At 49.1% G+C, this 16,674-nt stretch overlaps 1 protein-coding gene across 3 annotated transcripts in view; it reads right to left on the reverse strand.

The window, feature by feature from the left end:
* Positions 1–2,699: 2,699 nt before the first annotated feature.
* Positions 2,700–16,674, reverse strand: part of MAP2K5 (mitogen-activated protein kinase kinase 5) — a 207,423-nt gene continuing 193,448 nt past the window's right edge. For all 3 annotated transcript variants that reach the window (XM_080930288.1, XM_080930289.1, XM_080930287.1), the window contains one exon: positions 2,700–3,115. In XM_080930288.1, coding sequence (XP_080786414.1) covers positions 3,011–3,115 — 105 coding nt within the window. In that variant the 3' untranslated portion in view covers positions 2,700–3,010. The remainder of the gene's footprint in view (positions 3,116–16,674) is intronic.

Here is a 16,674-nt window from a genome sequence, read left to right on the forward strand (position 1 = left end):
AAACCTCTGATCCCCTCAATGTGAACTTGGTCGAGGACCAGTCTCAGGGGTCCACTTGACCCCAGGAATGAAATCAGGACCCCGTGTAAGCTGCTGTGAGCTCACAGTGCTCCTGATCCCATTACTGGGATCTTGGGACAGGGTCTCTGCTCTCCCTCTCCACAGCCTCCTTCTCTGACCTTCTTCCTCATTCAACTTGTATGATGGGGCCGCAGCAAAGCAGAGGGTAAAAGACTCTGGGGTCCAGGGCCCTGGGAGTCATAAGACCATAAACTCAACTGCATGCACTCGTGTGGATGGGTGCATGCAGGTATGTGTGCATGTAGGTATGTGTACATATGTATAGATGTGCAGGCGAGCGTGTATGTGTATGAGTGCATGCAATGTGTGCATGTGTAAGGATGTGTGCATTTACATTTGTGTGTGGGGATATGTAGGTATGTGTACATGTAGATGGGTGTGTGCAGGTATATGGGTACATGTAGATATGTGTACATATGCATGGATGTGCAGGCATGTGCATGTGGATTGGCATGTGTGGTGCTTGCTATTCTGGGCTGGGGATGTTCACAGGGAATCATGGCTCAGGCCACAAGAAATTGTCCAGGAGGCCTGAGAGGACTGCCAAGACTCAAAAGCCCAGCACTTCATAGCACGAGGACACCGAGGTCCAGGGTAGCTGTTTCCGGCTGGTCTCCAGGTCTGGCTCAGAAGCTCTACCCAAAACAACCTAAGGACTCCACGAAAGGCACTCTGTACAGCATTCTCAGTGAGGTGGCCAGAGAGCAGATCCAAGCCTCCATCCCTAAGAGCTCGCTGTCTTTGCATGAGTTTGGGGGCCTTTGTGCTGGAGCCTGGTTTGGAGCTCTAAGACTGGGGCTATCATGAGCCTCCTCAGCCAAGGGTTTTTCTTGGTCTGAGAGAAGCAGGGGAGCCCCAGCTGGTGATGCTTCCATCCCAATGGAGGATGGGAAGGTGCAAATAAACAACGGGGTTGTCATGGTTACAAATGAGGTTGAAGGAACTGGTGCAGGCTAGGGGAACCTGGGAGTAGGTGCATGTGGAGGACAGAGGTTGACAGAAGGTACCTTCCTTGATCCCTCTCCACTTTATTTACTAAGGCTGGATCTCTTCCTGCACCATACTGGGAGCAAGAACGGAAGCTCCAAGGTGGAATGGGTCATGCAGACAGTGGTGAGAGAGAGGGTGCTGGGGATACCCAACAGAGGAACCTGAAAGCCTAAACAGAGCTCTAGTCCCAGCTCATCTGCCAGCTCAGGTGTACCCTATATTCCACCGCTTTTCAACCTCCCACCTCCCTTCTCAGGAGAGACGGGTAGGATCTTGATCCAAAGCTTCTTGGCCATCTTTACTTTGTTGAGGAGACCTAATCACATGCCCCCCATTCAACCAGGGGCTTCTGGGAGATGTAGTCTTTGGACAGGCAGCTGCCTCCCAGCTCCATATGATGGAGGGAGTATGAACACTTGGTGGCTTTTTGCTTTGGCTCTGGGTGACTGCAGCAGAAACAGAACTGGAGGCAACAGGAACTGGAGTCACTATAATCTCACAGGGTTAACACAGGTTCACGTGAATGTGGGCAAGCATGTATGTAGGTGTACATGCATGTGTGCGCACATGCATTTGGAGGTCAGGGGTTGACATCAGGTGCCTTTTCTGATAGGGCTTCACTTTATTTACCAAGGCAGGATCTCTTGATCCTGTAGTCTACCAATTAGGCAAGTCTAGCTAGGCAGCTTGCTCAGGGGCCCTCTCTCCTGGGGCCTGGGAGTACAGGCTGTCACAACCTTTCTTTATTTTATATCTACCTTTTGAATTCTGCAGGCACAGCCTGACCTTGGGCTTGTTCTGAGTTGCTTGGGAAGCTCTGAACATCAGGATAAACTCTGCTTGGTGTTGTAACAAAACTCTCCAGCTGCCAAGTGCAGGATGGCCCAGGGGAGGGGTGGGGCCTGCAGGGACACTGCTGTTGTATTAGGTAGGAGGTTCTCCGAGGGTGTGAATGGGCCTGGTCTCCATTCCTGGTACTACCCTTTCAGGAAAGCCTTCAGACACAAAGCGGGGAGGCAGAGGGGACAGGTGAACCAAGGTCCCTCGGCAGTCTCCCTTGGGCTCTGGGAAGAAACTGCCACACAAGTGACAGTGTGGACAAGGTGTGGATGGTGGTGGAGGCTGGCGTGTGAACACGCTGAGTTGTCTCTTCCACCAGTAGAAACTGGACTCTTAGTGCTTCCCTCCATCTTTGGCAAAAGAGGGAGGGACACACTTCCTCCAGTGGCTGCAGAATTACCTCAGGTGGCCATGAGTGGCCCAAGTCCCGGGAGGAGTGGTGAGCAGTCATAGGCATGGAGAGGCAGCTGTGGCAGAGGAGCTGGTGCTGGGTGTGGGAAGGGTTTTGTAGGCTCTGAATTCCTGCATGTTACTCTTGGGTGTTGGCTTCTCCCTCAGCTACCCAAGGCCACAGTCAAGGTCAGTGCTGTTTTGATGCTGGGCCTGTAGCCAGCGCCAGTCCAGGAGAGGTTTAGGGTCTGGACCTGGCCTCAGTACACCTCACCATGGAGCCTGACATGGGTACCTCTGAGCCCTGGTTTCTCATGACCCCTGAGCTGTGGCAGGGCCTTGCCGGAGTCTCTGCTTAGGGGGATGTGCACTACAGACTTGTTGAAACAAACACAATCCAGAGCAGTAATACTTTTATTTCCATCAGTGCTGCTGCTAGAGCTTCACCGTTTACAGTGAACAGTATGGGAAGATAAGGAGTGAGGTCATAGTCTTACAACCTCATCACCCCAACCCTGCACCATCTCCACCTGCCAATCAGTGCTCCCTCCCCACCAGGGCAAGGGCTTCAGCAGAGGCCGGCCCTCTTGAGGACTCCCAGGTAGAGTAGGAGGTCAAAGCAGGAGGCGGGCCCAGGACAGCAGACAGAGGGGTCCCGGCTTGTTCTCCTTGATGACTGGTCCTCGGTGGTCAATGTCCTGCTGAGGTCTCATGGGGGCCCCTGCTGGCTCCGCCTCTCCTCGAGCGCTCGGCATACCCACATGGACACCACAGTGGAGTTTCCATCATTGAACTGTACGATGAATGGGTGGCCCTGTGGGGAAAGGCAGCTGGTGTGACAGCAGTCCTCAGGCCAGGCCTGGGGCTGAGGGTGAAGCTCATGACAAGACCTGGGTTTGGTCCTCAGTACCATATAAGCCAGAGTGCTGGTGCATGGCTGTGACCCCAGAACTTAAGAGGCAGAGGCAGGAGGATCAGAAGTTCAAGATCAGGCTGGAGAGATGGCTCAGTGGTTAAGAGCACTGACTGCTCTTCCAGAGGTCCTGAGTTCAATTCCCAGCAACCACATGGTGGCTCACAACCATCTGTAACGAAATCTGATGCCCTTTTCTGGTGTGTCTGACAGCTACAGTGTATTCATACATGAAATAAATGAATGAATGAATAAATGAATAAATAAATAAATAAATAAAATAAAGAAGTTCAAGATCAGACATGGCTAGCTCAAGCTGCTTAAGACCTTGTTATGAAAAGACAGACAGACACAGACAGACACCAGGTAGTGGTGGAGGACAGCCAGGGTAGCCAGGGATATATACAAGAGAAACTTGTCTCAAAACAACAAAAAACAAATGAAACAAAACCAATCAACAAATAAAACACAACCCCCCCCCCAAAAAAAAAAACCAAACAAGAACAAATAAAAAGTCCCAACAATAGACAGACAGACAAAATGACAGCTAGGCATTTGTATTCCAGGATGCGCTCTAGTCTAGGCCTGATTTCTTCTTTAAAGATTTGTCTGTTTATTTTATACATGATTACACTGTAACTGTCTCAGACACACCAGAAGAGGGCATCAGATCCCATTACAGATGGTTGTGAGCTACAATGTGGTTGCTGGGAATTGAACTCAGGACCTCTGGAAGAAGTCAGTGCTCTAACCACTGAGCCATCTCTCTGGCCCCTGATTTCTTTTTTCAGTAACCCTACATGGAAGGAGGCAGGCGAGGGCTTTTGAGATGTTTCAGCAGGGAACAGGAGGACCGAGTTTGATCTCTGGGACACACATGGTATTAGTGGAAAGTTGTCTTCTGATCTACACACACACACACACACACACACACACACACACACACACACACACACACACAAAGAAAGGCAGGCTAAGCCCATTTCCTAGACTAGGTAGCTGAGGCTCTCTGCTCAGTTTTAAGCCACAGCTACTGGGCTAAGGCCTGGCCCCTGAGTGGCCAGGTTTCCGGCTCAGTTGCTGCCCAGATAGCAAACAACCATCTTGTCAGGCATTGTCAATCCCTGTTAGTTTCCTCCTTTGTCTCCTGCTCCCCTGTAAGTGAATCACAGTCTGCAAATTAAGGACAGACCAGGGGCTGTAGAGGGAGGAGGCTGTAGAGGAGGGTGAGGGAGCACCAGTTCGGGGCAGAGGGGACGGTTCTTCAGAGGGGATGGTTTAGTTCCAACGCAATCCTCTCCAGCACTAACCTACTAAGCACACAGCCAGGCTAGGTATATTTACCCAGCAGCCTCCCCTCTGTTCCGAAGCGCTAAGATCAACATTCCCAATCTCAGGTCATCTGGGGCGTCCAGGGAAGGCCAGAAGCAAACAAGGACAAGGGCTGTCAGAGCCACAGCAGGAAACCAGACTGGAAAACATTCCGTTCACCAAGGAGCATCCTTGACCAACAATTTTCACCAGAAACTTCGCAGCCTTCATAAAAATCAGGCTCTGGGGAGTCACAGAAACTGACAAGGGGACAGGAAGATGGAGGACCCCTGATGTCCACCCCAGCTCCTGCTTCTTCCCTTCCATCTGCCTCTCTCCTGTTCCCCACACCTGTTTTCCTCAGACTGTCTCTGCTGGCTCACAGGGCTTTGAGCTACTTTCCCGGTATACCTGGCTGTGACCTGTGGCTTTGGTAAATAGCCAGGCCCTAGGAATGTGTTCTAAACATCCCAGTACCCAGCAATAGCCTCATCGCGTGCCCCATGGCTAAGATCATGTGGCTCTATTGTGTCCTGGCCCCAGCTCTTACCAGGCTCCGTGAGGACCGGGTGGAGTTGGGGGTGGGGAGGGAGGAACGCTTCTCAGGCTCTCCAGCCTGGCTGACCATGGTAAGAAAAATGTCTCTGGAGCTTGTGCCCAGTTGAGGGCCCAGTGCTATGCCTAAAGCCAGCTGGGTACATACTGTTCCTCATGACACTCTGTGGGATTTCCAGACATGAGCCCAGGACCCCAACAAAGGGCTACTGAAGCCAGGATGCTGGGAGCCGTGGGAGCTGAGACAGAGGCGCTCCATTTTGTCTTCCATATGTTCTGTTTGCATTTGTCCAGCCTCTGCCTGCTTTCACATGGCTGCCTAGATAGAGAATCTTCATGAATTCCTGCGCATGTTATTTTCTGGACTTGGGAAAGGTGACCTTGTGCCCTTCTGAAGAACAAAGACATAAGCTGTGCTCAGGAGGATGGGCCCTCCCCCCAAGCCCAGAGTGACAGTGTCACTTTCACAGAATGCTGGGTGACTTTGGGGCCATATGCTGCATCACGGTTATCATCTGTCTGAGAACAGGCAGAGTGGAACCGAGGAGGGAGTGAAAGCATCCCTCCTCAGCCCAGGAAGGGCTGATGACTGCACAGTGGGTCGAGTTGCCTGGTGCCCTGGATAGTTGGGAAGTAGAGGGAACACCAGGCTTTGGCCACCTGGTTCTGTGGAGGCACCTGCCTTTTTCTGACCCTGGCCTGGGGGCTGAATCCATCTCTTGAGTACTGCTGATGAGGCATGTCCTCTCTGTGGAACTTAGATCGTTACATAAGACACTGACAACAGGTTCTGTCCCCAGCCTCTGCTGCCTGCTTTCAGGTAGGTATCTGAGAGGCAGATAAGGGAGCGAATTGCAGGAGACACACACAAAGCCTGCCAGCAGCTCTGTGTGCAAGCTTCTTGCGGGCTTCCTCACCAGGCAGTGGGAACTCTCATTTCCTGTTCTCACAGGGCCAAATGCAACAACCGAACTGGCAGGAGCTGAAGTCTTCCACAACAATACTGGTCAGAGGATAAAGATGTAATGAAGGCGAAAGATCGGGGCTAGAGGACGTAGGATGTGTCCAAAAGTGGGTCCGTGGAGTGAGCAAGATGAGCAGCCAACAACCAGAGAGCCAGTATCATCTGCTACAGACGCCCTCCAAAGAGGAAGAAAAGAAAGGGAAGGAGAGGAGGGGGAGGAGGGGGCGAAAGGTAACAGGACAACTGCTATGTGAGAAGGAAGAGTTGTCACCCCCTCCCTCTACTGCTCCTGGTCTTTGATGTCCCAGCTCTCAGCTGATGGCTCTGCTTCCTGCTCACAAGTCCTCTGCAGTAAGATGCTTCCCTGCAATGGAGACAGCAGGCCCTGCAGAACCTTCTTCAAAAGGCACAGGTGTGGCTGGTGCAAGGCAAGACTGGGGCTCCAGGCCTGCCTACCATAGTGGGTAAGTCTACATGAAACCCAGTCCAGTGCTTAGTGAGGTCCTCCCTGTCTGCCATTAGTCAGGCTCTGAGTTTCTTGTTCTATAAGAATTTGCCCTTTGGGGCGTCCACCTTTATTCTGTGTAAAGTTGCTAAGGAACACGACACATTTGAACTGAGCTTGTACCTGGGCTGCAGGGCCTGGTGTGATGTCTGATTCATGACAGGACTCCACACAGTGCTTGAGACATGGGAGAGCAATGTAAATGTGTGTGCAACACGTATGTCCATTTCCACCCACCAAGCTCTCACTGTCCACAGCACTGGCTGTTCTGCATCTATACATAGCCGACTTGAACTCTCCTATACTAAGGCTTCAGAAACTCTGGACCAGGGCAAGAGAGAGACGGGGCAGGGGTGGGGGACAAGGGTGGGTTAAGAGCAGAACACTCTTCCTGAGTTTTGTCCTTTTGGTCTGGGGAGTATTGTGCCTGTGCACACCGACTCTGTGGTAAAACCACTTGCCTCCTCCTCACTCAGACCATGTGCCGGGCACTGGCAATCAACAGCTACTTCCTCAGCTGCTCCGCTGTGTACGGACATCATTCCCATCTCACAGACGAGAACACAGACTCAGAGGATTAAGGCACCCGTCTAAGGCCACGGAGTCGAACCCTTCTTTCCACTGTCTCCAGTGCCCAACCCTGGGATCACACAACTTTCTCTTTAGTGGGATGGGGTGGAAGGCAATGACCTGCCTGCAGCAAAGGCTGGCTTCAAAGCAGGAAGGACAGACGCTGTCTGTCTGCTGTCAGAGCCTGGCTGGCAGCAACAGCAAACCCCAGCGCTCTCTCAGTGGAGCTGTCTGTCCTGCCTGTTCCAGGACACCTTGTTACCCTTCCTGTGGCACACTCTGCCACAGGTGTCCTTGTCACAAAGTCCCCCGACAAAGCTGGCTGGCTATGCCCCTCCCCTGCAGCCTGTGCTCAGGCTGGGGTGGATCCAGGCCTCACCCACATGGAGAACCCTTTCCCAGCAGCCACACTAGGTGGGGAAGGACAGCTTAGCTCCTGTGTGCGCAGGCAAGGCTGGCTCAGCCTCTTCGTAATAACCCAAATCAGCCGAGTTCACCAAGCTGCTGGAAGGTGCTGGATGGGGCTGCCAGCACCCAGGCCGGAGTGTCTGAGGAGGGACTGTGAGGTTTGTTGGGGAGGGTGATAGGCATCTTCCCGAGGGTCCCACCTCCCCTCTCAGTATGAGTCAGGGCTGTTAGGATCTACATGCGCTCAGACCTGTAGAGAGTGAGGCATTCCATTACAATTCTGGTAAGGGATACTTAATTCTGTATTTTTAAAACTCACCTAATAAAAGCACATGTGCTCAGCTATGTTCAATTCACAGTACCACAATGAACACCTTGTGTTATGATTTTTTTGCAGGTCTTAGGGGTAAAGCTGGTGAACCTATTCAATCTGTTGTACCTGCTACAGACCTTAGACGTGTGTGTGGGCTGTGTGTGCACTGTGATCTGAAACACACAGAGCTACAATGTCCTACTCAGACTGTACCTGAGTATAAGATCCTGGGGTGCACCATGAGCCTAGGCACGTGGCCAGCCAGCTGACAGTGGGGTGGGGACTGTCTGAGACCATGGCTTTAAAGTCCTTGTGGCACATCTGTCCTCTGTGCTTACCACAGGCACTTTATGTAAGCACTTGGTGCATACTGAAGTGGCTAGGTGGAGAAATAAAATGTTTCTGCTATTCTTTTAAACATTTTAAAGTTAATCTGATTCCAATTATGCACATATGTGTATGTCTGTGTGTGGGTATGTATGCATCATGTGTGCAGTGACTGTGGAGGCCAGGAGAGGGCATCTGACCCAGTGGACGTGGAGTTACTGGTAGTTATGAGCTGCTTATGTTAGGGCCAGGTCTGTAAGCAGAGGCTTTACAATCCCAGCTATTTGGGAGACTGAGGCAGGGGGATCACAAGTTCAAACCTTGTCTGGGTTGCAGAGTGAGTCTATGAACAGGCTTGTTAACTTAGGAGGGCTGGAGGTACAGCTTATTGGCCAAGTGTCTGCCTGGAAAACACAGGCCTTGATAAAGAAGAAGCTGGCATCACACCTGGGCTCACAAACTTCTGACCTTTGGGGTATATTAGATTTTCAGAACATGTACTTGAAGTTGAATGCTGAGAGCTGGGATCAGTGGGAGAGAATGCACAAGGTCCTCCAGCACCACCAAACCAAACCAAACCGAACCAAACCAAACCAAACTGAACCAAACCAAACAGAACGAAACCAAGGAAGGACTACCCCAACCACATGCTGTTCCATGTGCACTCAGCATGGATGATGGACAGCTGGAGGTGGAGCTCAGCAGTCTGGCATCTTCCAGCATGTTTGGGGTTCAGGGCTACAACCCTATCATATGACATCCCCAGGAGCTGACAGACAGTGGAAATCAGCTAAAACAACACTTAAGTACCCAACAGATAATGAAGGATTAAACAGGAAATCACGGGAAACACGACAGTGATGCTGGCAAGGCTGTGAAGGAAGGAGACGAGGAGACAGAAAGAGGGGCTCCCTGAGGACACACAGGCCTTTCCACTACACTAGCAAGGGCTGGGAGATATTGCTAGAGACACGAATGTCAGGGCTGAACAAGGAAGCAGAGGCAGAGGTAGCACAAGTGCAACCGGAGAAACAGACCATACACCAGACCTACAAGCTGGGCTGGGCTGAGTTCTGCATAGAGTGGCAGAGGTGGGAAGGTGAGAGCTAGCCTGGGCTACACAGCCATTCGTGTGTCAGTACTCCTTTGTCTACTGTCATGCATGAAAGGGGGGAAAAAGCAAAGATGAAAGGGGGGGGGGAGAGAAAGACAGACACACGGAGAGAGATATTCATTCCATGCGTTTGACCATGAGGCCAGGATGGGTGGAGGCCGTGGGCAAGGTCTCCATATGCCTTGCTTACATCCATACTGATGAACACACTTCCCAGAGCTGGGCATGCGTGGGTTCCCAGCCCTTGAACCACACTCTGAACTTTCCAAAGCCACAGTCTTGTCTTATTTCTAGAAGAGTCATCCCATTAAACAGGGCTGCTGAAACCCCACCTTGCTAACAGCCTCTCTTGTTTCTTAGCAGAAGAAGCAGACTGTAAACAGACAACATTTGATTGTCTTTTTATTGTCTGTCACTATGTTCCCACAGGGCTTTGGGGGCCTCATACTGGTGTGTGTGTGTGTGTGTGTGTGTGTGTGTGTGTGTGTGTGTGTTTGAGCTCCTTTACACTATTACAATGGGAGTAACAGAGGTGGAGGAGTCAGCTTAGTGGCTAAGAGCATGACATTGGGTTCCCAGGTGGCTCACAGTTGTCTGGACCTCCAGGGACAGCCAGTTCCTGACTTTCCTGGGCCCTGCACACGGGTGTGTATGCTGGCCCCACTCTCAATGAGCATAACTAACTGTAACAAAGCTAAACCTTTAAAAGACAAGAAAGGCCCAAAGCATCAGACCTTGCTTATAATACAAAGGACTAATAGCAATCAGTTTCTGGGTGTGGTGGTGCATGTCTTTAATCACAGCACTGAGGGGGCAGAGACACTTGGATCTTATGAGTTTAAGGCCAACCTGGTCTATAAAGTTAAGTTCCTGGCTATCCAGGGCTACATAATCATATCCTGCCATAAAGAAAAAAAAAACCATGTTATATTTTCCATTCAAAACTATAGACTTGTACTTCCTTCCCCCTCAAAAAGTCTGTCCACAAAAGAGGAGATAGAAGAAGAGAAAGAGGAGGAAGAGGAGGAAGAGGAGGAGGAGGAAGAGAAGGAGGAAGGAGAGGAGGAAGAGAAGGAGGAAGGAAAGGAGGAGGAGGAAGAGAAGGAAGAGGAGGAGAAAGAGGAGGAGGAGGAAGAGGAGGAGGAAGGAAAGGAGGAGGAGGAAGAGAAGGAAGAGGAGGAGAAAGAGGAGGAGGAGGAAGAGGAGGAGGAGAAAGAGGAGGAGGAAGAGAAGGAGGAAAAAGAGGAGGAGGAAGAGGAAGAGGAGAAGGAAGAGGAGGAAGAGGAAGAGGAGGAAGAGAAGGAAGAGAAGGAGGAAGAAGAGAAGGAGGAAGAGGAGGAGGAGGAGGAATGGCAGCAGGAGCAGCGGCGGCAGCAGCAAACTGGTTGAAAGTTAAGATCATTTTATGGTCCAGCAGCAAATAAAAATCAACAGAATCCAGTTAGCCCTGAGCAGTATTTTCTAAACCACAATGCAAGGATTTTTGATACTTAGCTATTCTGTTATTGATTTGCTGTGCTTTGCAAGGTAAGGCTGAAGAAAATTAAACTTGCAGAAGCCTGGAATGGACTTTCTGTGGGTGTGAGTGGGCCACCTATGTGTTCTGAGGTGGTGTGGTGGGTCACGCTCCGGATGAATAATGAGGGTTCACAATTCACTTGGTTACAAGTCACTTTCAGTGTGAGGCAGGCAGATGGGTGACATGGTGTTTTGCTTTTCCGGGAGAACTGGATTCAGCCAAGATCCCTGTGAGGGTGCTGGGGTGGGGGAGGGTGCACTGGCTGGAGCTAAGTCAGGGTTTCAGAGCTGTGGAACCTTTTTTGTGGCATTCCTTCTCCCTCTCATCTTAGACAGGGTTGTGTAGTCCAGCTTGTCTGTCCTTGGTACATAGCCACAGATAGCCCTGAACTTCCACCCCTCCCGTCTCAGGTTCCCTTGTGCTGGGACAGGATGGGCCACTGTACTCAGCTTTATTTGTGCTGGGGATGGAACTCAGGGCTCCTGTGTGCTGGGCAGACATCCTGCCCTAACCTTACCACATAGTTATTTGGTGCTCTCAGAAGATGATATTTTGACAACAGTTTGACACCCACCCTCATTTCTAACTTAAGAGCAAAGGATCTTATTGCTTCTCACAGTTTATATAAAATATTGTTTATGGTTTATTTTCTATTTAGAGGGACTGCTTGCTTTCAGATCTATAGGTGCTCTGCCGTCCATGGCCACTATACTTTGACACCTCTATCTTGGACTATGAGTCTGAATGTTAAGCTACAATGTGAAGCTTTGAGTTTGGTCTGCCCCCAAGGCTTTACTCAGTCCAATGATCTTGGCTTGAAAACCTACTTTCATTTTTGGAATACATTTGTGTGTGTGAGCACGTGCAGAGGCCAGAAGTGGACTTCTACTGCTTTCTGTCTTATTTTTGGGACAGGGTCCCCAGTGCTGGAATTATTGAGGCACAGGCTGTGACACCCACCTTTTATGTAGGTGCTGGGATCTGAACTCAGGTCTCCAAGCTCCTGTCAGAGAACTGGGTTACATCCATAGACCCTGAAGACCAAATATAGAAGGACGAAGGAAAGGCAGTTCAGATGGAAGACTGGGGCCAGAGCTAAGAGCAGTGCCCATCAGCGAAACCCTGCACTGAGAATGAAACCAAAGCATGGGCTAGAGGTCAGCCACCCATGGATGCAGGGCCCCACACATGGTGACAGAGGAGAAACCAACAAGGCTCACTGACAAGAACCCATCCAAGGACTTTAATAATAATAATAATAATAATAATAATAATAATAATAATAATAATAATAAATGACAAGTCTGGAAGTCCAGATGTATAGAATCTATTTAAAATGAGAGGAGAATATGAAACATTTGAAATCTGACATGACACCCTGTCACCTGAGTGTTGGAACACCAAACTTAAGCACAGCAAAAGATATCACTTTGTCCATGGTCTTTCTGGAACATTCTCTAGAAAGAAATGTGTGATATCACAGGGGCAGAGAGACCTGCCACCCTATAAATTCAGTAAAGGCCTGTGGTCACTTAGGGCCTAAGTTGTTCTTGTTTTCCTCTGAAGAGTTTGGTCACCCCTAAGATTTACGATCAAGGTGGAAGGAGACAGAAAGAAACATCTCTCAGAGTGGATTTACAGCCTCACTTTGCTTTTTAATAACATTAGAGATAACACCCAATGACATAATCTTGGAACAACTTCAGAACAGCTCAGAAACTCAGTAGGAAGTTTTATATTTTGGCTTCAGAGCATTTTGTGGTGGCAAGGTCAGGTAGAGAGGGCCAGGGAAATGAGCCAGAGCTGCTTTGGAGAGTGAATGTCAGCTGGTTTAATTTTCTGTGTCAACTCTGAAAATTAGATAAACAATGACAAACCAGGCTTTTAAAATGAACTTGTCACTTCTGGTTTTCTTGATACAGGGTAACATTTTTCAAATCCTGGTAGCCCCAAAGACAGATTTAACCCCTAAGAGGTTTACCTATGTGTCTGAAAGACCCTGCATCTGAAAACAAAAGGTTTATAGCCCTTAAAAGAAAGCCAAGTTATCTTTGAAATCTAGCTATTCCTCTCCCTTCAGCATGGTTCCTTTGGTCTTAAACTGCTTTCCCTAGCGGAAGTCCTTTGCCAGGATTCTCGAACACAAAAGTCCCCACAGGTCCCCACCTCCTCTGCCCAAACATGAAAGCACACACCCTGCCTCAGCTCCTCTGGTTGCTGTGCTGCTGTGTGCGCTGCAGCCACAGCACGCTCCTTTGTGGTCAGGGGTTAGGACAAAGGCCTTTTCCAAACTATTCTATTGTTCTTTATTCCCTCATTTGTTATTGTGTGTATAAGCATGTGTACCCATGCTACGGCATGTATGTGAACTTGCAAGAGTCAGCTTTCTCTGTCTCCCATGTGTGTCCCAGAGATCGAACTTAGGTCATCAGGCTCGAGTCATGCTGGTGTCCCAGCCGAGAGGCCCCTTCTGTCTCCATTGCCTTTGCTCTCGGGGTGGCTGTTCAGTGATGACATGGCCCGAGCACGCTCCGGGCACTAGCATCTGGACAGGTGCTCGTTCTCACAGATGCCCAGGACCTCGTAGAGCTCCCCTGCTATTCTGTCCCATCCGTGAGAAAACTCGGCTCAGGCGTGTTAAATGATTTGGCCAAGGTGGATGTGGGATCTGAAGTGGAGAGGCTCCAAACCTGGGCCTTTTGTTCTCACTCAGCGAATACAGCAGTGAGTAGCATGTGACTTAAAGCAGGTCAAGGGCCCATGTGATCTCCAAAGGCCTGTGAGAAAGCAGCGATGGTGCATGCCTGTGACTTCCGCACTTAAGGGAGGGAAGACTGAGTTTGAGGCCAGCCTGGGATGCACAAGGAGTTCCTGAGTTACACAGCTAAAAACAGACATAGACAGAGAGACAGACAGACAGGCAGGCAGGCAGGCAAACAGATAAATAGAAAAAAAAAAGATAACTCCTTTCATAGGCAGAGCCGCTGAACTTTGATATGGAAATGGTGGTGTTAATGCAATGCAGGGACAGTAGTCTGCCACACACACACACACACACACATACACACACACACACACTCACATACACACACACTCACACACACATACACACATATACACACTCAAACACACACACACTCACACACACACTCACATACACACACTCACATACACATACATACACATACTCACACACATATACACACTCACACACATACTTATACACACATACACACAGTCACACATACTTATATACACATACACACACTCACATACACATGCACACATATGCACACACTCACCCCACTTCTGCCTCATTGATTCTGAGGCCCTTCTGTTCACTGGAGGTAAATCTCTAACAGGCACCAGCTTGGAAATGATTCCTGATGTCAGTTGAATGATCCAGTTTGTGCCTGACTTGCTGACCTGACAGAGGCACTCAGGCAGTAGGTGGGCAGTAAGGGCTGGGACTCCAGGTATGAAGCTCCATCTCCACTTGGGCTGTTACTCTGGCCCCGGAGCCTCAGCCCTGAAGATCTAACTTGTTCTAAAACAAGGCCAATCTGACTTCTCCTGGGCTCAGCAGCCCATGTAAGAAAAGTGCAAGTTAGAAACAAGGAATCCAACTGTTGAGCTCACCAGTAGCTTACAGTCAGGACGGCGATGCCCTCAGACAGCATTTCAAATACAGTTTATTAGTGTGTGATATGAAAAGGGTATTTTTATTGCATGATATAATGCAATGGGACCTTGGGCGCTCTGTGGAAAGACCTCACACTCAGAAGTGTAATGAACCCATGGTCCCCAAAACATTATACTGCACATTAACCTATCATTAATGGCACATTAGGGCTAGGGGCATTGCACGCTTGCTGGTCAGGGCCCCATCAGGACAGTGTTGAGCAAACCACACAGTCTTCCCAGGCTTAAAACAAATAGAGAAAATAAATATTCCCGACGTCTACAGGCAGCTTTAAAGCAAGTTCAGTCCCTTCTCTGCCTTTGCAATTTCAGAGGCTGCTTTGTGACAAAAGGAAGTTAGGCCCTGAATAAAGAGGCAGAGGGTGGAGCAGCCTCAGTGCTGGCTCGTCAGGGCGCACACAGAGGACCCCTCTGGTACTGTGAAAACTGCCTGAAGGGGACACAGACTTCCAGGGGTGGGAAGGTGCCTTCACAGACCTGTGGGATGTCAGGGAATCCAACCACGTGGAAGACAGTGACAGCCAAGCAAAGAGACGGCAAATGACGCAACAGACACTGAAGAGTTTATTTTCATACCTAACAAAAGAAATGCCAATCAAACAGACACGTTTACTACTCGATCATATTAAAGGCTGGCAATTTATATCAAATGAGACAGGGAAACTGGCTTCACATATCCCGCCTTAAAAATGTATATAAAGTCTTAAAAAAATTTAAAAATTAAGTGTATGTACGTATGCATGCATGTATGTTTGAATATATGCATGTGTCATGGCATGGGTGCTGAGCTGGTTCTCTTCTTATAGCATTCGGGTACCAGGAACTGAACTCAGGTCGTCTGGCTTGACTGCAATCACTCCCTCCGCCCCACCCAGGCATCTGAGGGTCTAACATGCTCTAGGACAGAGCTCTGGTTAAATAAACACAGCATATCCACCTTACGGAATGTCAAGGGTCCATTAAGAATGAGGACTTCTATATGATGTAGAAGGATCTAGAAGACAGGCACAACCAAAGGGCAAAGGGGGATGGGGGGAAGTCAAGCCCGAGGAGGATAGGAGTGATCAGCCTCAACTTACAGTACAGTTCTGGACTTTCTGCCTGACCTCTGACCTCACAGAACTTTCACAAGACATCGACAGCTCACTGGTCACAAGGATCCTTTCCACACAGCTCCTTCTGAGTGACCCTACTACTGACCTTCCTTCCACAGAGACCACCATTTACAGCACAGAGAAATCCTTCCTGATCACGCTTCCTGGATAATGGGGCAGGTGAGAGAACTCGGAGAACATGGAAACTGGGCAAGGCCAGGGCCCTGACTTTGCCTGAAGTGCAGTCAGATTTCCTTCTGGAAACATCTGCCTTCTTAACATGAATAAGGAGAAGACCTAGGAACCCAGGACCACACACTAGACAGTGTTTAGGATGCCCAGCACGTCAGGTGGGAGAGTTGCTGGTACCCCTGCTGTGCTGGGGACTGAATCAGTCCCTCATTCCTCCATCTTCTCATCTTCTTGATACCTTTGGGCAAGAGACTTGGCGGCAACCATCTGAAATGCAGGATTTTGTTTGTCCTAGGGTCTGCCAGCACACTCGGTAATTAAAATGTTGATTAGTAAACAGTTCCAACATATGACAGACAATGCGGCTTAAGCCTACAGTTGGGTCAATAAGTGATTTAGACTTGCCATTTAAAAAAAATCTCATTTAAATTTTGCATACATTAATCACTACCATACTTCAAGGTTCTGATATCCACCTGACTACAATATTAAAATAAAACTTGCTGCCCCAGGGAAATCCTACTTATTCTTAATTGTTTCCAGGCTTTGATGGGCTTTTAATCTAAGATTAATTTATGCAATTTTAAATAACTCTTCTTATGATTAATAAGCTTGAAAATTAAAAGGAGTCTAAAGCAATTATAATGAGCATTTGGTCATAACCTCATTAGATGAGGGAGTGAAGGGTACAGCTTTGGAATTCTTACAAGACTACAATTTAAGGTTACTTTTAGAGAAGTCAAACACAGTCCCTGCAATTGCAAAGGCAGGTTAGCAGAGGTCAGTGTTAAAATGACGGCCAGCAAGATTAGCATAGTAATGATGTTCTCTGACAGAAGGGAAGGACACTGGGAAGAATGGGGAGACAAATGGCCAGCAGCCAAGA

Source organism: Micromys minutus (genome assembly GCF_963924665.1).
Source record: "Micromys minutus genome assembly, chromosome: 16".
NCBI lineage: Eukaryota > Metazoa > Chordata > Mammalia > Rodentia > Muridae > Micromys > Micromys minutus.